The following is a 24,415-nucleotide window of genomic DNA, read 5'->3' on the forward strand; positions in this document are numbered from 1 at the left end:
GATTCCGGATCGCAATCAATTCAATGGGTCAAGGGAGCACACCATTTGTACTTTGGCATATCAGTTCTTTGCATTATCTATTCATTATATAAATTCACCGCATAAGTTGCGTCTTTTTTGTTTTCTGCTTTTCCAACCATGGTACACAGTTCAGGAGCTGACGTTCATTCAGGCCCGCGGCCAATCTCCTTGCTTTTTACTCATAAAACACTCGTTACTATCACGGCGTCTCTTCGCTTATTATTCGTGCACATTCCTCCGTCGTGTGTCTGCTGTTATTTTTCTTCAGGCATTCGGATAGGAAACTGCTCACACAAGTGCAGAAACCGTGGCCTAAACGGAAATGACAGCTTACAGCTACTTTAAAACCTAAGACAGCTTTCTCTCAGACCACGAAGGTCAGGCAGTACCATATCGTGGTCCGAGTTTTGACAGAAGAAGTTTGAACGAACCAGAAGGCAAACTGCAACCAGAGGGCTCCGCAGCTTGGCGCGCCCATTCGAGCGGCACAAGGCGATGCTTATCAGCAAGCTGGAGGCTCGTGCGTTTTACGAAATGAGCTGCCCGAAACGTCGCCGCTTCGCTTCAGGAAGCAGGTGGACTGTCCAAACGTAAATAAGTACTTATCGCAGCCCCTTTAAGCCGCGCGGTGTTTTGCGGGCATCGTTTAAAAGGAAACGTGAAAAGCATGCATGCACGTGGGAGGGTCTTCGCTCGCAGCCAAAGAAGAAATGTCTCTACCCGGTCATCGCTGCAGCCGTTGCGGCCAACCGGAAGAGGCGTGGTCTCCCCCCCCCCCCCTCCCCCACGCACGCAAACGCATCGTCCAAAGCAGCGAGAAAGGAAATGACTCTATGGCAGCATCCACGTTACGGCACATATCCGTTAGGTGCCTTTCATGGAGACGAACAATATGCGAGAATATATATGTTGTTGCAGAGCTGCCCACCGGGCACCTTCTCTTCACGTAGAGGCGCGTAACATTAGGCTTACAAACACTTTAATAGCAGGTGATCCAAACGACTTCTCCGAGAGAGGGTGCATCGACAGGACACCTCACTTAATAGACATCTTTAAATTCGCCCGTCGTGACAGTAATGTTGCGGTTTCAGGGAACGACGGTTTTCCCATAATACCATATGTTCGATGAAGTGTGTGAGCTTCGCAGTACCCTTGTGATCTTTTGTCCAGGAAAGGCTAATGCGTAGCGTGCTCACAAAAACAGCAGTTGTTCTGATTATACCTCCGACACATTTCACATAATAAAGCGTTCCTTCCAGGTAGCGGAGTTCATGACCTTGGTACTTCACTCAGTTCGTTTTACGCTCGTGTTCAAAATCGCTTCTTCCCTGAAACAGAGATCTCAGAAACGGCCGTTGGCGTTTCCCGCAATGCATTGCGACCGCTGGAACCTGCTATACGGCTGGCACGAAATTTATTCTACACTGATTTCCATATGAAGTAGGTTATAGCAAGGAAAACATGCTCGTTTGTCTTGCTGCTTGACACAGCGAGAGTGTTTGCAAGACGGCACTCTGCTCTGTGTTCCTTAGCTGTTCGCAGACTTGTTCTCTCGTGCTTCGACAAGCGCGAAAAGGGAATTTTGCACTTCATCCTCCGCTTTCGGTCGGCCGTACGCGTAGCTATGAGTCGCACTGCTACGTCTCTTCGAACACACTTCGATCAGGGGCGCCTTTCGTGCCTGCTCCTCAGGAGGGCCGACTCATCAGCAGACTTTCGAGCCGGACCTGAGCAGAATGCTGGCAGATGTCGCAGAAAAACAAGGAACGCCGACCAAACGTTGGGTTAAAAATGTTAGACCCTGCGGCTTCCATATACACGGAAGCCTTGTTCGCTCAACATTTACTACATCGACCTTTAGTCGGCGTTCCGCCTTTTGTTGTGGCATGAATTTATGACCCAATGAAACGAAATCGCTCAAAGCCTTGCGAATTAAAAATGCTACAAGTCGGAAGAGAGCGCTGAGGAGCTGGAGTGCAACGCATTTGATTACTGCAAATGCGTCAGGTGGTTTGAGCACTTAAGGTGATCTTAAATACGTGGCTGTGTCTTCGGAAGCGTTATCAGCAGCCCAAATGTTAGCACCTGCTCCGCAGAACTCGCAAAGCATATTACAGTGAACCTGATTAAGACGGCGCATAGATGTTTTCGTACCATTGAAAACATTTAATATAGTGCGGTTCGCGTTCCCTTTTTTATCTGCTTACGCGGGGACTCAACTGCGCCTGCGCAGTGGCAAGTGTGCGCCCGTACCTGGGCCGCTGAGAAGTACGCATGCGCAGGTATGGTTCCTTTCTTATGCGGATCACAGATCGTGCTGTACTCAGACTTTAATGGTCTTTAACAGCAGTGCGCTGCCAGCTGATACCGTTAAGTTTAATACAGTTTGAATAGAAAAGACGTATTACATGCATGTAATAATTTCATGTGTTTGCTGTTTTGCTTTGTTTCAAAGCGCAGTAAAACGCGGTCAGATGAAAGATAGAAGAAGGGTGGTAAGCCTGAAACTTTCGATTCTGTTGAAAAATCTCGTACCTCTGGAACGTCCCGCATAGTTCTCGGGGTAACGATGCCCATCATGCGCGTATTTTAATGGAAGAAAAATCACACTTATATAACAACTTATATAACCTCAGTTATATTATATGAAAGGTCTGAAGCTGGTCCAGACCTCGCAGGACCTCCCTTTGCAACCGTTCCGTATTGCTGGAATGCTGGCATCCAAGTTCAGCTTTTGCCGTATACTCGGCAAGGCAGTCGGAGGGGTTGACAATTTTCCCATAACGATGACGTCATGAATTCCCCTTTGTTTGGCGTTGTGCCCACCTCTTGTTCTTGCACGCGGCGGAGCAAACAAGTGCGAGTTCCTGCGACACTCAGCCACAAAAAAAAACAAGCTGAACATGACAACACATTTTCTTTTGTATTCCCCTATAAAAGCCTGAACAAACGTTTCTGACCTTTGGCCCCTCCCTTTTCCTCACCGAAAACAAATCACAGCGTTTATAAAAATTACCTAGAGAGAAATGAGGTGGCCCCGTCAATGCGAGTTTTTTAAATAGCGTTCCTCAACCGCGCAATTCCCGGTAAGGAGACACTTCGCATTTGGCTTGACCGATGTTAGGGCCGAAAACGTATATTCTGCAGTATAGACTTACAGCTGTGCCCAGATTTGATTCTTGCAGTTAATGGCGTGCTTGCCACTTGTTCAATAAATTTAACACAATTGAGCGCTTGGTACTGCAATTGCATGAAAATCAGTGAACGATTTCTTTGAAGTCTGCCTAGACTGCCAAATATTAGCCAGGCCAAACAAAAATCGTCCTTCTGCCCAGAATTCTTGGGCCTGTCCACGGTGGATGAACAACCGCAGCGCCGCTTATTCCCCTGCAGGGATTTCTTGGCCTAAATGAAAAAGGAAATAATAAAGATACCTCCACCGAGTCCTTGACCCAGTATCCGCACGGAGCCCCACAAACCCACGGCCACACAACGCGTACAGAGCTCGCAGACCCCGAATCACTTGTATAACATTGCCACGTTATCGAACGGGGAACATTTCTGTGCTACGAAGTTTCTGTTATCACAGTTGAAGATATAATAGGAATCTTGTCATTTCAAGGCGTAAATTGAGTATATTATGGAGTTGTTAGTATCGATTAGTTTATTGCACACATATTTTGGCTATTCGGTTATGCATGTCTATCTGCCCTAGTTAGTGCGCAAGTAGGTAGGTGAGATATGTGCTTAACACTGACTTGAATTGCTAGTCCAGTTTTCCCATATTTTGGAGATGCTGTTGCTGTTTTCTCTGTATCGTGTTACTGTAGGCCAATATGTACATTTATTAGTTCTGCTATGCCTTGCAACAACAGTCTGATCCCTGCCAAACTGTAATCGGAGATTTGAGTCTTGGCATACACAAGAGGCAATTAAATTAAATTCAAGTGAATTGAATTGCCGAGCGTCGGGTTACAATGATCTACTCCAATAGTGAAAGTCGCACTAACGGTTATTTCTCAAGAATTACGTTATTTGTAGCACCCAAAACCAAACAACGGTTGAATTTCGATGGAGAAATTCTAGAGGCCCGTGTACTGTGCGATGTCAGTGCACGTTAAATAACCCCAGGTGGTCGAAATTTCCGGAGCCCTTCAGTACGACATCCCTCATAGCCTGAGTCGCTTTGAGACGTTAAACCCCCATGAACCAACCAACCAACGAACCAATCCTCCCAAAGTCTAAGAATATGTTGCGTTCTCTCTGTCCGAGAAATTATTAACTGTAGTCATTCCTGTTTCAAACGTGAAAAGTCCTAGTCGACATCCTTTCCTGGTTTTCATTGTATTTATCTATTTGGATGTAGTGTGAACATTTTTGCAATTTCTTATTCAACCCCTCTATGTAATGCCCTTTCGAGCCTTTAGGGCATGTAAAGAATAGATAAAAAATAAAACCTTGACGCCTGCAGCGTTACATCTCGCCCTTTTATGAGCATTCCGGTACGAGGACGTCAAAATGAGGAGCGCGACAATGAACGCAGAAAGAACTGAGAGACGCTTTCGTGACGTATCGTAGCGAAGCCTCATTTTACGCGCCAATACGGTTTTCTCGAGTCTGTTCGGGGGAATCCAAAAGTTCCGTCGCTGGCACTTTTCACCATTGGACAGGTGTCTCACCGAAAGACAACCAGCTCTGCACCGTCACTGGCCATCAAGCTGTGTTCTGAGTAGGCGCAAACCACGCGAAGCAATAGAAAGGTCAGTGGAAAGGTACTCTGAGAAAATGCGTTGTAAAACAGAAAGAAAACATATTGTAATCAAATAAAGCTGTACTTACCATTACTCATTATAGCATTGAAGCTAAACAGTGGTTACGACGCGATAATTCTGACAGCCGTAGTTTGTTGGTTGACAACGGCGTATGCTGTTGTAATTGAGGTCCGTACGACCTTGCAGAACACGAAAGGAGTACGTACAGCAGTAAACGTCCCCCCGCAATGCAATGGGCAATTACGGGAATGTACCGAGCCACCCGTAGATCATATGCCGACTAACTTTGCACTAAAATTAGGGGAGTGAGATGGAACCGGAGGCGCATGTCATAAAATAAGCTTTGCGTGCTGCTCCCTAATTGCTTTCAGGAGCTACAGCTGTATTCTAGTGGTTGCAGTGTTTGAAAGAAAGCCGGACGGGTGACGGGGGAAAGGGCGGCGTGCTCAGGAAGAGGGAGGAGTGAGAGGAGAGGAATACGTGCAATGCGTCTTGGCATCTGATGAAACAGTAAGACAGCTTGGCGTTTGTCTGTATTAAGGGTGACTAATAGACGTAAAGATAATAATCTTGGAAGCAATGATCATTAACACAGCACAAAACTATGTGCGCTTGGATGAGTCACGACTCGTGACGGCCGATATTACTAATTCTTGTTAAGTGGGCAGGCGCCGACCATAACTGAGCCATTGAGATATAACATAGAATGCTCTGAAGTGTGAAAACGTTATTTTCTTGTTGTTTTTGCGCAGTGTAACTTCCACGGCCGTCATCACCATCATCATCATCATCATTTATTCACCGTTAAAGGCCATTAGGTTGAGGCATTACTGAATGGGGCGGCGGGGGGGGGGGGAGTAACATCTGCTACATAACAGTGTAGTATGATACAAGTTACGGAGTAAACAAGCACAAAGACACAAAAAATGTGAGTTCATTATTTTCCAGTTCAAGAAATCCAAACAAATTTTCCACATAATGTCCACTGGGGATTCCTACGACCACGCAACAATAGCCCAGTTATACATGCAAGAAAACAAAAGCTTAGAAAACTTGCAGAATATAGTTACTTTAACATATTATCACATTCCTGTTGAAGAGTGGTGCTTTGATACCTCGAACCAGACAAGAGGAGACGGCAATGACGGTCGATACGGGATAGCGCGAGCACCGAATCGTCGCTTTCCAGGTAAGCTCTGCGCCACTTGGAAATACCAGGTAGCAAAATTTAAAAGACCACACTGGCATCCCAAGGATTGTTGAACAACTAGCTAAGGAAGCAAAAGGGATTGGCAGATGTTCATATTACCTGCCTCAAGACAATTTATCAAGGAATAAGACACGGCAGACACATGGTCAAAATACATGTACTTTACAAAGGGTTGGAAACGTACAACTCATGCCAGTACAGTTCCAAGCCAACTATTTTACGTCGCAGGCTTTTACAGGGCACGGAAGCTTCCAATTTTATTCATTCTGGTCAACACCAAATGACGTGCTTGCAGGGTTGGGTGCACTTCAGAAAAGAAACTCAAAGATATAGCAGTTATAGAACGGTAAACAATTATACAATGCGAAAGATGCGAGGTGTAAGTGTGGCCAGCAATCCTTCGATTTTCATATTTTCTTAAAAGCGTACCCTAAGAAGACACAAAAGAGCAGAAATAACAAAAAAGCTCCGACCCAACATATAGAGCCTGAAACAACAAAAAACCAATAACCAAGCCATAATCCGACTGACAAAAGAAATGTAAAGATTTAAATTACCTCATACGACTAACAGCATGCCTTCTCTTCGGTTTTTATTAATCTCCCACTGATGAAAGGCCACACATTAAAAGAGAAGATATCCCCCATGCTGCTCGGTTTCAGTGTCCGTTGGCTTCCGTGAAAGGCTTGAAAGAGGTTTAAAATCACTAGTTGAACGAACACTTTTATGGAATAAGCACATAATATCCGCCAATCTTCGTACGGTATCCATTCTCTGGCCATTGCGTGTTATCTGGAAGGGGCATTTTTGGAGAGAAATCGGTTTAAACCAGGTTATGAAGAAATGAGTTCGAGTGAAAGAATCGAGTAAATTTGGGTTTTACCCCAAAACGAAGGACTCTATATATAATCCAGAAAGTCACCGTCTTCAATGAAGACCCGCAGCTGCTCTCTTATTTCCGCCAAACCTACGATATGTCTTCAAGAGAAGCAATCCACTTCTTGGTATAGACAACCACAATAGGTGCATTATTCTCCTCTATCCACAAGGCCATCTTCTGAGAAAATAATACTTTTATACCTTGACCAGACAGCCACTGTAGCATCTTTACTTTCAAAATGCAGAACGAAGGAAGAGAAGAGAAGAGGAAAAGAAAAACATTTGAGGGAAAGCCCCGAGGGGAGGTTCGTTCCCTTTGCTGGGGCTGCTGGTAGTGGTAGATTCTATTGTTACATTTCTCCTTTAACTCATCCTCACCAAAGCTCCTTCAAACTTTTTAATGTTTTTTTTTTCATGCATTACCTTTCGTCATTACGGCGTATTCTTTTGTAAGAAAATTGGCTTCATCCTCACATGCGACGCTTTACTGGTCCGAGCGAGGTCTTTCTTCCTAGCTGTCATATCGTAACCTATCTACCACCACTTACGAATTTTGGCTTCTACTCCAGAGCTCTGCCTCTCTCATCCCGTTCCGCGGGGTTTGTAGCTGATTCTCTTTCTTTACCAGTTTTCTTGCATTGTCTTTTCTTCTATTTATCACTTACAGCTTGACATACACGTACAGTCGGCGTCATCCTTGGGTAGAGCGCTCGGGCAGTGAGTGTTACGCAACGATAGCTGAAATGAGAAAGTAGCCCATGTTCCGCGGGCAAGTCCTGTTGGCCATCTTACTTCCAGCTTTGTGTGGCTGTATACTACCGCACGAGTTGCCTCTAATAGCTGGAATCTACGACCACTTGTAGATTTTTAAGCAGGGAAGTGAGCCGCTCGAGCGCTCTACATAAGAGTGAGGGATGCTTTACTTCCTGTTTCTGTGATTTATTATTTTTTTCCTTGTTCCAATGCAGCTTTTATCATTAAGCCTCGCTGAAATGCTGTGTCGTACATAATGCGTGGTTTTTTAGCCATGCCATTATGCGTCCATCTCTGGCACGAATAAAAAACGGCGAGTATGACGACACATGATACACATCACCGGCTGCTCTATCGGCGTACAACTGTAACTGGGTTGTTTTAGGGCCTGGAAAATACTGTTAGATGTCAGGAAAAAGCGAAGCCACAGTGGCGCGAGCGCTCGGTCTCGGGACACGCTCGCTGACCATTAAATCATGTATTCACCATTCGTCATATCGTCTACACCTTTCGGCTTGCTGCAGCGCGTCAGTATATAACGACCATAAGGGTGCACATCCTTTTCAATGCGAAACGTTTCGAATAAGCGCGGAAATAAGATAATATCGGCGAAATAATGATTGTCACATTTTTTTGTCGAAGCAAACCTAAAAAGAGGGCCTCTTTTTCTCCTGACTACCTCCGAGGAAACGCTCTGGCCAGCCTAAGGTGACCTGAGGTACAATATTTTCACGCAAGCAGGTCTGCTTCTGTATGGAAATAAAATTAATCGAATTTTTGGCTTGACTCCTAAAGAAACACAAATTGCATGTACAAGTAGCTTTCCAAATACTGTTATTTGCGAACCGATACCTTTGCTTCACTCGCCTTCAAGGTCTTCAGTGTCTTCTAGGAAGTTTGAACCTCGCAGTTTCTTTTTCTTTAGCGCTTAATGTCTAAAACGAAAGCGTCTGCAAGCAAGTTCAGAAAAAGAAGAGGAGAACGACACACGAGGACTCTTTTCCGGGATTACCGGCACAACTTGCCCGTTTCCTTTTACTTTTCTCGGCGCCGTGTTGTGCGGTCAGTGGCGGTGGCCTTGACGGCGATGCAGGGGGTTGTCATTGAGAAATAGAACGCGCCTCAGCGCTGCTTGAGCTGTCCGAGCACGAACTATTACTCGGAGAGCAAAGACAGATACCGGGCGCCTCCCAACGGCGCCGCTGCGCTCCCACTCGTGTTTTGCCTGTTAGAAGGACGTGGTGCTACAGCCTGGGGGTGATCGGTGAAAGTGCTTGCCAAGAAATCGAAATGCCATAAGACTGTTACATTATCTGGGCCTACCCGTACCGAAGCTCTCATCTCTTGTATATGTTACGGGAGTTTATTGAATTTTGCTGGGTCACTTATTACTATGTCAATATAAAATACTACACAGACGTGACGGCTAGTTCGGGCACAGGTGCGGAAATTAGTAACAGTGCCATTAAAAGCAGATGAGATAAAAAATGTATCAATGGAAGTGAATTATTTTTAAAATAAATACAGCAATACTGGTATAGTTTGTGCGGCCTCTTGAGTTAATAAAGCTGACTGATTGCGGTAGAGCACTCATTACTATTCCTAAAGGCAAGCCGTTTTCACTAAGGACTTCAGGTTGTTCCCACTATAGATTGTCTTGACCAGCAGTGCGCATTAGTCATTTTTTGTGTTTGTGATATGTACTGTAGCCATTAGCAAATCCTTGTACCCTAGCAGCTGCATCTATAGCTATGTGGCACTTAGAAATAAACAGGTACTTCGAAATAAAAACTAGGCACACACAAATGAACACATTTCTCACGTGAGTGAGATAATTGTTGATGAATGAATTTTTATGGACATCTGCATCTGCGGCCAAAGAGTGCCATGGCACAAGGTATTTTTCTTCTTTTCGAGTTGGGGTCGAGGACCCACTTCCCAAGCATTTCACCCTACATAAGCCGAGCACCAGACCAGGGGTAAGCTTGTACCCACTGCATCACCGGTGGGTACCCGGAGGCACCGGGGATCGAACCCAGCACCTCCCGAATGCGAGGCGGACGCTCAACCGCTAGGCTTACGGATCTCACAAAAGCAGCATTTCATCATAACTGACCGGGATGAACTGCATAACGATATTGCATAATGTTTTTCGTGCAGTTTCCTCATTGTTTTTCTTTTTTAGATGAAGCGCTGAATTTGCATCTCCAAGAAAACAATTGTGTTTAACAGACACAAGCTATGAAAATATTCTGGAATTGCGACAACGCTAGTATACCTTCCAAGAACGGCAGCTTCTCCCGAAAGACTGCGGTACTAAAGGCGGAGGTGTTGCTATACTTTTTAAGCAGTATTTAAAGTTAATTATACCTCATGTACAGTCTTTGTCAAAAGTATACAGCCCAAGGGGTCTGCTTCTGAGCCCTGCAGTGCGGCTCCTTTTGCATACTTAGAGACATTAATCTCACGAAAGCAGGAGGAACCCAAGTCCTCAACCCTCTAAAGCTTAGAATTTTCAATTGTGCTAAAGAGCCCCCAACACGGCTTGGAAGCGAACCTCTTGGGGATGTATACTTTTGACAAAGACTGCACCTAAAACTGAGTGCCTTTTTTGTGGAACCTACTACAGAAGTGTTAAATATATTACAGGAGATAACTGTAGGCCGACCGGTTCTTCCATCTCTGTCTTCGACGAGCTAAAAATCGCATGAATAAGCGTGTTAAATCTCATAACCTGATTCTTCTGTCAGGAAGTTTAAATCTCCCGAACGTGGACTAGTCTTGCCTCACGGTTAAATTCGCAATGACTATTCAGGAAAGCAATGCTAGACATAGCGTTCGAATTAGACTTATTGCCAGTTGTAAAAGATTTCACAAGAAATCAAGGTTGCTCGTAATCAATTCTCGACCTTTTCTTTATCAGTGGAACCCTGGAGGCTAAGTTTTCGTATGTGGTAACAACTGGAAAATCCTACCGTCATGCTGCTCTGGTATCTGACGGATGTTCTCTTTGATTAAAAAAAATTATGTTTTCACAAGCCTTCTCGTAGCGATGACGTTTCTTCATTCATGTCCTTTTATTTAACCTCGATGCGTTCTCGAATAGCACTGCAGACATACAGCGCCTCCGGAACGTATTTGAAAACAATAGTCGATGACTGCATTGAGTGCTGTAAGCCCCTCAAACAGCAGAAATGAAAAAATTGATTTCTAGGGAGGCTTTCCAAGTGAAAGGAAGATTAAAACCTATGAAGAATAAGCGGAAAAATCACTCGGTTCACTTCATCTGGAGGCTAAAAGCAGTCCCTCCGAGGCAAGGTTGACGCTGCACACAGTCCCAAGGTATCTCGCAATGCATCCGCTGTAAAGAGGTTATGTTGAATTGCGTTGTGTTATCGATATGGAAATATAAAGTCGGCGTAAATCTGACACGAATAATGTCCCATAAGTATGCGCAAACCAGAATTTTTTTCAGAACTGCATAAAATCAAACTTTTTCAAAGACATTTAGGCGAAATTTCTTGTTATTTAGTGTGCACGATTTTGTTTTTGCGAGTGATGAGTTTCAAGCTTAGGTGCCTGCTTTTGAGCTTTGCTATAGTGTCGTTGAAAGCAACTTAAAATTGTTCAGAACTGCCAGGAAGCTTTAGGGCGACCTCAGACATAAAAGTTTAGACACTGCAGTTCCTAAACAGGCTCCGGGTCCTTGAATGCCCTTCACATAAGCCAAAGTCAGCGTCGAAAGAGTTCAATCGTAATAAAGTGTAAATTGAGAAGACGCCCAGCCGGTGAGAAAAATGGCGCAGCACGCGCATCGTATTTCACCATGATGAGCAACCAGCTAAGCCTAATTCTCGCGCTTTCAACACAGGACTTTATTTTTGTCTTTACATAAGTGTGCGTGCGCGTGCGCGCATGCATGTCACTGGTCGCGGCTTGCGCCGGGAATGCCAAGTGGCAGGAAGCTTGCACTCTCTGCGACGCAGCGCATGCAAATAAATGGCGCTTTCGGAACACCGCCAGGCGATAGAGCGGGCGCTATTTCGCGGCGTGTTTGTTCTTCAAGGCGTTGGTGCTCGGACAGCTTATATTCGTCGTGTCGCTGCGGCCAAGGTTAGTTTGAAAACATTCTCACTTCCTAAAATATTCTTCACACTTACACGGCTAACAAATAATCTCTTTGACTAGTGATACAAAGGAAAGGACACGACCAAAATTCCCCGCTCTGGAAAGGACCGGCGTTTAATTTTTTTACCGGGCTTTTATAGAAGAGAAAGTGCCTATTATCTAAAACTTGTTGCTGGGCTAGTTGGTGACACATACATGAATAAAAAAAATGGCTGAGGCTTAACTTGGTTAAGCCTGGAGAATGCGAAGCATCATCGTGTCGCGTAATTTGGAGGCGCACAACCACAGCGACGGCGCGAGGTGGGCCCCCGTTTCTCCACTGTCGTGACGTCATCAAGTCACGTGGTGTGACGTCATGTATCACGTGATTTGGAGGCGCACAACCACAGCGACGCCGCGAGGTGGGCCCCCGTTTCTCCACTGTCGTGACGTCATCGTGTCACCTGGTGTGACGTCATGTATCACGTGATTTGGAGGCGCATAACCACGGTGAAGGGCTGAAGTGGTAGCTAAAGTAGTATGCTTCGCATAAAAAGGCGCAAAGTCGCAATCGTTCGTGCTTGTGGTGTCTTCCTCCTGTGGTCGCCTTTTTTTTTTGCGCTACCTTTTTGTTCAAGTATACCTAATCTGTTCTCAGTCACTAACATAGCTGACTGGATGACTAAGTGCCCGCTGCGGTAGATCAGTGGTTTTGGCGTTCGGCTCCTGATCCGAAGGTCGTGGGATAGAATCCCGGCAAGAGAGTCCTTGCGCTTTGCGGTGTGAGTGCGCATTAAAGAACACAGATAGTCGTAATTGGTCCGGAAACTTCCACTGCGACGTCCCTCACAGACCATGTGTCGCTTCGCGACGTTCAGTAACACAATTCCTGATATATATTACGAAGGCACTGATTTGCGATCAACGGGTAGTGCACTAATATTATCATGTTCCACCAGCATCGAAAATTCGTGGAATGCTTTGTATGCCACTAGAAAGCAACTCATAGGCCTAACAAGATTTCTAATATTTACATTTTGTCATGTATTGTCTTTTACATTATCATCACACTTTCTAGAAGACATATATTTCTTGGGTGGGTTAGTACATTCTCTGTAAATTAATCCAGTAAAAAAGGCTTTTGTAGTGCAGAACAGACAAACTGCCGTAAGTATAGATGCAAGGACCTCACCTGTAGACACCATGTCATCTCTTTGCTTCAATCTCTCCCGTCTTTTCTACACAGCCGAGTACATCTCCCGAATAAATCTGGCAATGCCGCTCAAATGCGACCTCCAGCTAATGACGTCGACCTACTGTCATGACATCGCACTCAGCTACCTTGCACCTACAAATGTGCATCTGCTAGTGACCACTGTAGGTCCACGGCGGTTGACCGTGATGTTATAAGAGTACGCTGACGTTTGGGGGGGGGGGGGGGGCTGTTTTGAGAGGGATTTGTCGCTTTGTTTCTGAGTTTCAGTAGACTAAAGCACCCTGGTTATTACAAAGCACGCACTATGATATCGTTGAATAATTGGGCGCTACAGAAAAAATCAATGAATTTGAAGAGACCAAAAGGAAAATGGTCAATTTCTTAATATTGCCGTAATGCTGTGCGACTTTGCAGGCTCCTTGCTTTTGCAGTATATGAACCTACTGGGGTTTAAAGACAGAGCGCGTGAGATTAAGCCCAGTGGATTATGTCTTACTATTGTTTTAAGTGAGCCAGCTTCAATCATTCAAATCCATTAGCGATCCGCGCTTGGGTAGGGGTTATTAGTGGTCACACCGCAAAGGACAGCGGGGAAATTCATCTTCAAAACTACTACTATTGCTTCTGATCTTCATGAGCTCTTACACTGGCGTGCTACACTTACATGCAGGTCCACGGTACTTCAAGTATCCGTAAGCCGCAAAATATAGTCAGCTATTTTTTATTACTCAAGCATCGTGAATAAGACCGTTTCTGCCTCACGACAAGCTCTAATGCCAGTTTCTACAGCTTTTCTCTTCAAACGTGTTGCTTCTATGACGTATGGCTCATTATACAACAAAATCTTACGCACTCTCAATATTCTTACCATTGGGACTTGACATGCTATCGCAGTGCAGCATGTGATTACTGAAAGCTTTTTTTTTTAAATTGCATCAAACGCGATTTTCACAGAATCTACTTGTTTTCTTATTCGAGCGTTCGCCTTATTTGGTCTAATCCAGTGGTGCGGTGTGAGATCAGAGGTTCTGTTTGTTTGTTTGTTTGTTTTTTCCGCGTCGCTCATAAACGCCCTAAACACGATTTTATACGCGACTAGGTTCCTCCGAGCAACGTGAGTTGAGAGTTCATGTCCAGCATTCTTGGTAAAAAATTTTGAATATTGCAGTATTGTAAGCTACTGCTATGGATATGTTGAAGGTACTGGTCCCCTCTTGCAATGCGCATCAAAATCTTACTTGTTGCCATAGAAACTAGTTAAGACTGCCATTAGAAAATCAATGTGGAAAGTTTTTGATGCAAGGGAAAACGCTAATAGCAAAAAAAAAATGCAAGCCTGATCATGGGGAGATCTGCAAATATATTGTTTGTTATAGTGAAGTCTTACAAATTATGAAAAAAAAAACTGCGTTTATAAACTATTTCCTCTTGAAAAATGCTTTTGTCAACGACTGTCGGGTATGAGGCCATTTCAAGATAGCTCACGCGCATTTTGATAATTCTTTTTACGTGTTAAGCGCTGTCTATGCTGCGTCATGATCGCGCGCATTTTCACCACCGGCGTTATTGGCGACGGTATTTTTCTATGCGCTAATAGACAACTGTAATGCGGTACATCATGCGTCTGAAGCTATGTGCGGGAGTCGGCTTCGCTGTGTTTGCTAAGGTAACCGCGTGAACCTCTCGTTTTTGTCTGCATGGACAAACTCGAGCGGGCTTTACATTTACGCCAACAGCACAAGTCTGATCCAGCGCTGACGGAGCCGCCATTGGTTTTTCCTTTCACTGCTTATGTTTAAAGTTTCGATCGCAGCGTGAAAATATGTAAAGGCCCTGTACAACTTACTATGCTTTATGCATTGGTGTTCCTTTGAATGAATTTTTTCGTCATCCTGAATTGGCGATTCGTGGTTGCTTCTTTCAATTTTAGCAATTAAATATTGTTTGTTTTGTTTATTATTTGTCCAGTTCGGACAACTCTGCGCGAGGGGTTATCTTACAAGGAAAAACTGCGAAGGTTAAGCTTGTGTCCTGATACGATTAATTCAGCGACAAGCTGGCACGTGTGCTCGGTTCGACCACGAAGCCTGTTACGCTTGCACTCGGTATCACCCGTGGCAGGGCCTTATCGCCGCTGATGCTCAGCCTCCAGGTCAGGGGGAGGAAATTCAAGTTTCGGTCTGGACTACATCTGTGCACCTGGCAACTACGGAGCTCGTGTTCAAAAACGAATAGGACCTGCACCTATAGCCATCGTGTTTTTTTTAAACGAGTACAATAATTTGCCAAAATGAGCCTTTACAGATAATAGGTTTTTGTTCTTTCCTTTTATTGTTCTCCTAAAAACACACAATTTTCTGGTATTTTGGAGGGCGACAGCAGGTCAACGGCAATGAGAGAATTGTCTAGGCCATCGAAGCTGTTCCCCGAGTGGAATTCGGGCCACCGCCGACGTAAACAGGAGCTTCGTTTCCCAATTTATTGTTCAATTTGGCCATCAACTTAACTTTTATTTCTTCATTACGCGGAAAAACTACTTGAACAGAAAAAAAATCCGAACATGCTCGCGCAGCAAATCACCGGGCTACTTAATACGAGCCGACCGTAATCTTGACCTTCGCCACCGCCACAAAACAAAATTCTGAGAAGAAAACACAGGCACAAAGATAGCGTAACAGGCTAGGAGGGTCTTCTAGCGCAGCATAAACTCCCCACACAAAGCGCACTCTCTCGGAACAGAGACTTCGATGATTGTGCTGGTTCGGTATGGCGTAGCTTCACACGATTGCTACAAAGACAGGATAGTCCCATTAGAACAAAGCGATTACAAGGCACCGTACAGATATTATCAACAGGAAAAAATTTGATACAGTATGGAGTGATTTCTATCGTGAGTGTTCGTTGCAATATGTCTTACAAGAACATATCATCACGGCACAGAGTAAAACCACGATCAGCGGTCTGTGGTGTATTACATAGGCGATCATTCACCGTCCATAGCACAAACATGTCTTTAGCGTAAAGCCATGCCTTGACAGGCATTTCGCCTCCATCGAAATTTGACCACCGCGGCCGGGATCGAACCCGCGTCTTTCGGGTCAGCAACCGATCACCATAACCAATGGGTGCTGAGATCAGCGTAGAGTAGGTAAAGTAGCACATTTGAAGACATACAGTTGTTTTTTTTTTTCAGTGGATAGTGTAAGCGGGCAACGTAACAAACCGATTGCAAGACTAGAACCACGAGAATTGTTTTAAGGAACTCAGGACTCTTCATACGTGCCATGACCTCAGTAGCAACTTCCATCATTTCCTCATCAGCACAGCCAACGTGGCTTTGAACACTTTACAAAATTCAAATAGTTCGAATGCACTCCTATAGGTGGCACAGTGCCATTTCAATTCGATATTTCAATGGTTCTAATACATGAAGAATGTTAACAGCTCTGGAGCACATACAGTCAGTCTAGTTCGTGTTGTAGTCCTTTAGAATAAAAAAATATGTTCCTTATGTTCATGTCACTTGAAATGGTATATCTGTCGTCGTCACTCGGCTGACCTGCAGGAGGGAGACTAACCTCGGAGTTCTTGCATACTTTGCACTTTAGAGCCCCGAGCATCAAGAAAAATTCCTCCAATTTTATTTTTCAGTAAAACTTGATTCTGTGTTTTTTTTCTGGCTACGTTGATGTTTATCCGGCAGGACAGCATGCATCTTTTGCAGCGACAATTAGATTTCAAAGTCTTTTCGCAACTGGATTGAATTCCTGACGTCATTTTGAGGTGAAGGGTGGCGGGGCCTAGCCGCTGAAATGTGCGCTCTTATAACTGTCTTGACAATTTGCTTGCGAAATCTGGTGGTAATGGTGACAGCTGCGCTTCTTGTTATGTTCTGTTCTAGCTTCGAAAAACCTGCGTTCTTACTGAACGTAGAGTGTTTATCGTTGCAACGCAGTGATATATAGATGCATGTCAACTTTAGTTTCTGCTGTGTGTCCCTTTAAGCTGAAGAGTTGAAATCTGGGTTAGTTGGTACATTATACTTAAGAAAAACCAGCCAAAAAGACAGGGACAAAGGAGAGACGAGGCACACACAACGACTGGACTATCAACTGTGCTTTATTGAAAAAACAGCCAGTCTCCAAGAAAACCCAACAGAGCATGCGCAACTCAACGGCACCGCAAAACCAGCCCAAAAAATCAAGAAACGTGATCTCCTAAGATAGTCAAACTGCGGTGTCAACGGGACAAGTAACCTAATTCTTTCTGCATCAACGTGATAGAAGCCGTGCTAACACAGTTATCTCCATGATTGCTAATGTGAAATGCTTCGAGGATTTCCCGCTCAACCTTATCCTTGCCTCTACCGAGAAAGGTAACATTGGAAAACAACGGGTAGCACCCGCAATCGCGGCAATGGCGAGGCAAGTTTGCTCCGTCAGCAGGAGTCAGAGAGTTATGGTGCTCTCGTAGCCTTTCATTTATACACCGGCCAGTTTGACCGATGTAAACTTTTTCGCATGTCAGCGGTATCTTATAAACCACCCGTGTCGCACAAGGAACATAGCAGTTTTGATGCCGCGTCGAACAAACAGGTGGTCTAGTTCTGCCACGCGCGACACGTGAACAAAGGCTTGAAAGTTTGCAAGGAGCAGAAAAGACAACATTGACACCTTGTCTTGCAGCAACTTTTTTGATATTGTGGGAAGCCCCATGCACATAAGGCATCACCTCAAATTTTCTTCTTTCAGCCCTAGTAGGGTCAGCCACCTTTTCGTCACGGCTCTTAATTCTTTGCAGCAACGACTCTGCCACAGCATTCAAAAGCGGTTTTGGGAAACCAGCCTCTTGCAAACGCTTAACCTGGTTGTCGAAACTTGACTTCATGCTATGGTGGCAACTCTTCTGCAGAGCATTGCGAAAACAGCTCATGGCAATCCCTCTCTTGACGACTTTTGAGTGTGCAGACGAGTACGGTAATAAAGCCTTCTTACTCCTAGGTAAAAAACACCAGCATACATGGCCATCGTCACGAAAAGTTAGTTGAAGTTCTAAAAAACGAATCGACTGGTTAGCGGGTAGTTCAAAGGTAAAAGAAAGGGAGCTTGAGCAAGCTTTAAAATCTTCTAAGACATTTTCTACAACCTCATGCAAGGAGTCAGTCGGTGAAAGATTTAACATTATCAAGAAATCGTCAACATATCTAAAAACTTTGCACACTCGTTTGTCAAGAAAAGAGCCTAAAAGTGTGTTGTCAAACTTTGCTAAAAAAATTTGGCACAAGATAGGAGCTACGCTAGCACCAATACAGATTCCTTTTTTCTGTATGAACAGACCGCCCTTAAAATCTACAAGGGTAGATGAAAGATAAGTAGTTAACAGTTCTAAGAACGCATCGACGGAGATGCCACAAGCATTTTGGAAGGCAACTAGGCCGTTCTGTTCAATCACTTCACGCACTGCAACAAAAAGTTCGTCATGAGGGATGCTGTAAAACAAGTCTTCGATGTCAATAGAAAACCCAGCGTTGGCTCCGGGAATGCCGTCGCTGAGAACTTCAACCACAGCAGCTGCGCTTGCAACGTAGCAGGGGTCCTGCACATCAAGGGACTGCAGGTGTCGCTGCAAATACTGGCCCACTAACTTTTGCCAGGTGTCAGCCTCGGTCACAATGGCCCTCAAAGGGCAGTCCGTCTTGTGCGTTTTTGCGGAGAAAAAGATTTGGAGGCGATTACCTTTGCAATTCTTCACCTTCTGAGCCAGATTATCCAAGTTGTTGGCTTCTAGGAGTCTCACGGCTGTGGTCTTCAGTTTTGAAGGCTTGCGTTTCGTAGGAAGGAAATTCTTGTGTACGGCTGCCAAAGCCTTATCACCAAACGTGCTCGTAGGAAGAACCACAAACCCTCCTTCCTTGTCCGCTTGAAGAAGTGTCAATTTGTTTTCGATGAAATGGTCCACCACTTGGTGAAGAGCAGGGTCCATGTGCCTTTGTTGTTTACTGTCTATCTTGCTTAAGACGTCGATGCCTTCAGACAAACACCTCTGCTTCTCGTCTATCTCGGCTTTCTCTGCCACACGATGTACAGTAGCAAGGAGCTCATGTCTGCTGACACGAGGCTCCATACTGTACTTGGGCCCATTCTGTAGTAGGTCATCAATTGCCTTAGGTACTGACGTTCCTTCCAGATAGGTAACAGAGCCTCTGTGCACTTTTGACTGTTCCTTTCTTGGCAATTCCCGCCGAAGCTGATTCCAGTACACCTCAGTAGCTTGGTCTGCGATGCGACGGTGTTCTTGAAGGCATCGAACCCCAAGGTGTTCGCTACGTCCGGTGAGGCACAAAACTCGAAGCCAGTCATGTTGGAGTCTCACCTGTCTCCAGCACTCGGATTTCCAAATTTTGGCTATCCGCTTCCAATGCCCCGAAGATGGCTCTAGGAGGCCAAAGAAGGCAACGAGCTCTTTGGGCGCCGAATTCACCTTAAGGCAATGAGACAGGGCACGCGCTCGGCAGGTGATGAAAGAAATTGCGCTGGCGCAAACCATTGCCTGATTTTCCGGAGACTGCACACTTAAAAAGATACCCAGAGAAGAAGAAAAGTTTTGCAGAAGAGTTGAAATCTGGGTTAGTTGGTACATTATACTTAAGAAAAACCAGCCAAAAAGACAGGGACAAAGGAGAGACGAGGCACACACAACGACTGGACTATCAACTGTGCTTTATTGAAAAAACAGCCAGTCTCCAAGAAAACCCAACAGAGCATGCGCAACTCAACGGCACCGCAAAACCAGCCCAAAAAATCAAGAAACGCGATCTCCTAAGATAGTCAAACTGCGGTGTCAACGGGACAAGTAACCTAATTCTTTCTGCATCAACGTGATAGAAGCCGTGCTAACACAGTTATCTCCATGATTGCTAATGTGAAATGCTTCGAGGATTTCCCGCTCAACCTTATCCTTGCCTCTACCGAGAAAGGTAACATTGGAAAACAACGGGTAGCACCCGCAATCGCGGCAATGGCGAGGCAAGTTTGCTCCGTCAGCAGGAGTCAGAGAGTTATGGTGCTCTCGTAGCCTTTCATTTATACACCGGCCAGTTTGACCGATGTAAACTTTTTCGCATGTCAGCGGTATCTTATAAACCACCCGTGTCGCACAAGGAACATAGCAGTTTTGATGCCGCGTCGAACAAACAGGTGGTCTAGTTCTGCCACGCGCGACACGTGAACAAAGGCTTGAAAGTTTGCAAGGAGCAGAAAAGACAACATTGACACCTTGTCTTGCAGCAACTTTTTTGATATTGTGGGAAGCCCCATGCACATAAGGCATCACCTCAAATTTTCTTCTTTCAGCCCTAGTAGGGTCAGCCACCTTTTCGTCACGGCTCTTAATTCTTTGCAGCAACGACTCTGCCACAGCATTCAAAAGCGGTTTTGGGAAACCAGCCTCTTGCAAACGCTTAACCTGGTTGTCGAAACTTGACTTCATGCTATGGTGGCAACTCTTCTGCAGAGCATTGCGAAAACAGCTCATGGCAATCCCTCTCTTGACGACCTTTAAGCTGCCCAGAAATAAAGCTTTGAAAGTGGGTTCCGTGGTTCATTCCATACTGTGTGGAACAATTTTGTAATTGTCGATGCCGAAAACTGGAATAATGAGTTAAAGTGAAGCGGTTCAAACGATGCGACCGGAAAACCGAACACAAGCTGGTTATTTACCCTTCCATAGCTTTGCTTTGTGTATGCGAACTATCGTGCTACGTTCTTTTTTATTCCCTTGGTGTATGGTCTTTGCCAAATCTAACCAGGCTGCGCGGTTTGCTTCTCAGTAGTATATTCAAGCCAATACGGCAGCCCTCAAGCTCTAAATCTCTGTATGGTAAGAGAACCCCTGTCCTCGGGTTCAAAGAACTTTTTGATCTTTAGAAAAGCGATGAGGGCTCTACTGCGTGAAAGAGAAGGAAACCGTGCTGCCTAGTTACTTTTGGCAAAGACTTCTTTGCTACTTCTGGCCTAGATGGGTTGTGGTGAAGATTGCAGCTGATGGGAAAGTTTGTTTTTTTTTTTTCACGCCTAAAGGTGTGTAACGGCCAGTAAAAAGGGTGTATGCGTCTTAACCATCAGCGTCGGCGTAGTAAGGGTGGACCAGAAAACCACGTTCTCCAAGGTAACCAGTAGACCGTTGTTCAGATAGACACGGACCACTATGAAGTTCAGACGGGACAATGGGCATTGTAGCGAATATGTCATCTTGGCCATGTCCTTCAGGTAGGGATGGGAGTTGGCGCGAACAAAAATTGGAGTCGGTGGTGGGTAGGGTAGCAGGTTTGGAATAGGTCTTCACCTCGGCAGCAGGTTAAAAATATGGGAGTCAATTTCGCTTGCCATGCGGCGTGCGCCGAGTTGCCCGCGAATTTATGTTTGTACATTCCACATATCACCGACACACCAGGCTACGACCATGTCATAAAGCGGTTCTGATACCCAACAGTCTTGGACAAAAACATTTTTGTATTTGCCATCGTAACGCATTTGTTATCGTCAAAAGCTTCCCCATTGGTTTTCTATGGTAGTCTCAAGTGCTTGATGCTAGGGATGGAAACGCTAGAAAAGAAAGATTTAACATATATCGGAAGAATTGACTATTACTTTCAATATTTCTATACTAGTACCTTGCAGTTTTCCAGATTCTAAAATTTTTATTCAAGATTGTCGGACATGGAAGTGCGCACTGATCAGAATATTGATGGGCGACAGCTCAAGGCAGTGCCTTGCACTTGTACTCGCTGCGCGAAAGAGAATCTCTATGTCCAGCTGTCTCGGGTAAAAAGTTTGAAAATTTGAAAATTGTAAGACACTGTTATGGAAATTTTGGAGGTAGTGGTCCACTATTCTGATATGTGGCAAAATCTTTCTAAAACCGTTTCTATCCATCGCATCGAGCAATTAAGATCTCCATAGAAAACCAGTGGGGAACGCTTTTGACGACAGGAAAAACGAGAATAGAAAATCAAATACAACACTGTCAACGGGTGATCTGTGGATAGAGAGATTGTTATAGTGAAATTTTACATTATGTGAAAAAATCGCGTTCATAAGCGGTTTCCCGCTCAAAAATGCTTTTGTCCAGAATTGCTGGGTATGATCGTGCAAGACGCTGGCTTGCCACGACTAGAACACTCACTCGTCTTCAGGAAGCAGGAGACGTAGAACGCAGACAACAGTATGGCCCAGGTCCACCTGACACACTCCATGGCTGCCACAGTTCCTTCGGGTTTCACCCACAAAAGAAGTCTTCAAGACAAGGCTCGAGTAAACTGAACACCTCTCTGCGTTCGCTCAAAGTGGACTGCTGTCCTCTCAGGTCGCGTGCGGAGAGACTACGCAGGCCCGTGGGAACCGTTGCCAATGGGCGGCGTGGCGACGCGTTCGCGTTTGTACGCAGCTTTGGCGCGGCGTCTCTGGGCGTTAAGGCTGGCGCTGATGACGCTGCAGTCGCTGTGGTGCTGCCGCGCTGATTACCGGTCTGGCCTTCGACCAGCACCCGTGACGGCGCGACCCTGGCAACTTGCCTCCCCCCCTTTCCGAGTTGGTAGTCTTCAACGCGACCTCTTGTCGGTAGCGCGAACTCTAAACCACTCCCGGCAGCTGTAACGAGACGCGTGCAGTTGTTTTTGTGAGAGGTGGAGGCGGAAAAATGTGAACGCAAATTAACCCCCTGAGGAAATGAATGGCTGACCTCTCTGTACGGGTGTGATTTCGTTATGCGTCATAAACTTTGCGTTTTGCGTGTTAGAGACGGTAAACTGGTGCAGGAAAAAAAAAAAAGAAGTGTCCGCTAAGAGCCATCGCGACCCTATATTGATACCCTACATACACCCTGTCTGTCGTCAGTGGTCTGGGGTCCGGCCTGACTTATTCCGTTAAAGCACCGTTCTTCTCCTCATTACCAGTTTCACTAATTTAATTTTGAACTAGGGAAGTTAGCTTTGTCCATTGCGTGCGTAACGGTTCGGAGAGAACTAAAGGGAGACAGTGCGATATTCGACTTGTTCCCGCTATTGATGGAAGCCGCGCGGACTTCGACGTATACGGCGATGCATTCAGGCGTCACAATACCGTTCCACTTGTTATGCGTACGCTCGCTAATATTTCATTTTTATTCTTTATTTAATTATTATAAAACTCAGCCCGAGGGCTATGAAATAGAGGGGCTGCGATGTTAATGAAAAAACAGGTCTTCATTGATACAGAAATCTGGCTGCTCTGAAAATCGATTCCATTGCCTAATTGAGCGAAGAAAATAAGAAACTGGAATGTATAATATTTCTGGCGCGGTATTCCAAAATATTAGCTTTTTGCGTTATCTTTATAATTTTTGACTTAAAACCTTACCTTAGCTACATCAGCATACAGTGCATCGACATGAAGCTAAATAACTGTACTATTTGATAGCTGGCAGTTCAAATTGGAATATTATTCAGTAATGGGAACTGTAGCAAAATTGGTAAAATTTAAGCTAAATTTATGCGAAAAAATATATTCCAGAAATTATGATATATGCAGAACAATACTTGTTTTATTGCATAAGCACCTGAAAGTTTAAATGCTTTGCCTAATACTTCCGCCTACATTAAGATGTTTGCTGCCTGATAAAACGCAGCTATTTTCTGGAGGAGTTAAAAACGCTATATTTTTCTTTAAATATTTTGATTCGAAAATGCTGGAAACTATAAGCACATCATCTAAAACCAATGCTTTTCTCAATGGTAAACATTAAAAGACAGAATGAATTTTTACGTAAGAAACAATGTAAAATGAAAAACGTGGCAACGATAACATCAAAACGTAGAAAGAAATGCGAATATCGCGAAAGAAGAAATATGCTAATATATACCCAGTGGACAGAAATGTTTCTAAATACAGTGTATAAAGGTTACGGACCAAAATTGAGTTGCACCCGGCTACACAAGAAAACCTTCACTAAGCAAGGCTCACGTGTCACGGCGCGAAACAACTCCTCAATATAAGGACGACCGGGTACGGAATGGAAGGGTTCTTTCCTGAACTCTCTCTTGTCACCAAACTCACTGTGCTCGCTTCCTTTCTCTGGTGTTGTATGCTCATACCGAAGTTATAGGCTACCAGATCCTGGCGCCAGATACCGTATTTTGAGGAAGGTGGAGCGCCAAAGTCTTTCGCGTATGATGCTATTTCAGTGTTGCTTAAGCCGTCCTCTACAGCGTATACAAAGCGGATGTAGAACGCTGAGGCGTTAAACGCTCTACATCAGACCACCGTTTCGGAATCACTCGCGGAGTTGCCCAGCAGGCCCAGAAATGGCGCGTCTCGGCGCCGCCACCGAATCGGGCAGATATAGGTATAGAATCGAGCAGCGCTTGTCGAGCGTTTGTTGCCCTGGGGCCTTTAAATATTTTGAACTGCGGTTACGTGGCTC

At 44.9% G+C, this 24,415-nt stretch overlaps 1 protein-coding gene across 1 annotated transcript in view; it reads right to left on the reverse strand.

Moving 5' to 3' along the window:
• Window positions 1–22,421, reverse strand: part of LOC149347456 (uncharacterized) — a 56,767-nt gene extending 34,346 nt beyond the window's left edge. Inside the window, exon 1 of the mRNA XM_089587126.1 lies at window positions 22,142–22,421. Within this exon, the coding sequence (XP_089443252.1) occupies window positions 22,142–22,211 (70 nt within the window). The 5' untranslated portion in view covers window positions 22,212–22,421. The remainder of the gene's footprint in view (window positions 1–22,141) is intronic.
• Window positions 22,422–24,415: the final 1,994 nt, after the last annotated feature.

The sequence above is a fragment of the Amblyomma mixtum genome, chromosome 4 (assembly GCF_055824585.1).
Source record: "Amblyomma mixtum isolate Tamu chromosome 4, ASM5582458v1, whole genome shotgun sequence".
Taxonomy (NCBI): Eukaryota; Metazoa; Arthropoda; class Arachnida; order Ixodida; family Ixodidae; genus Amblyomma; species Amblyomma mixtum.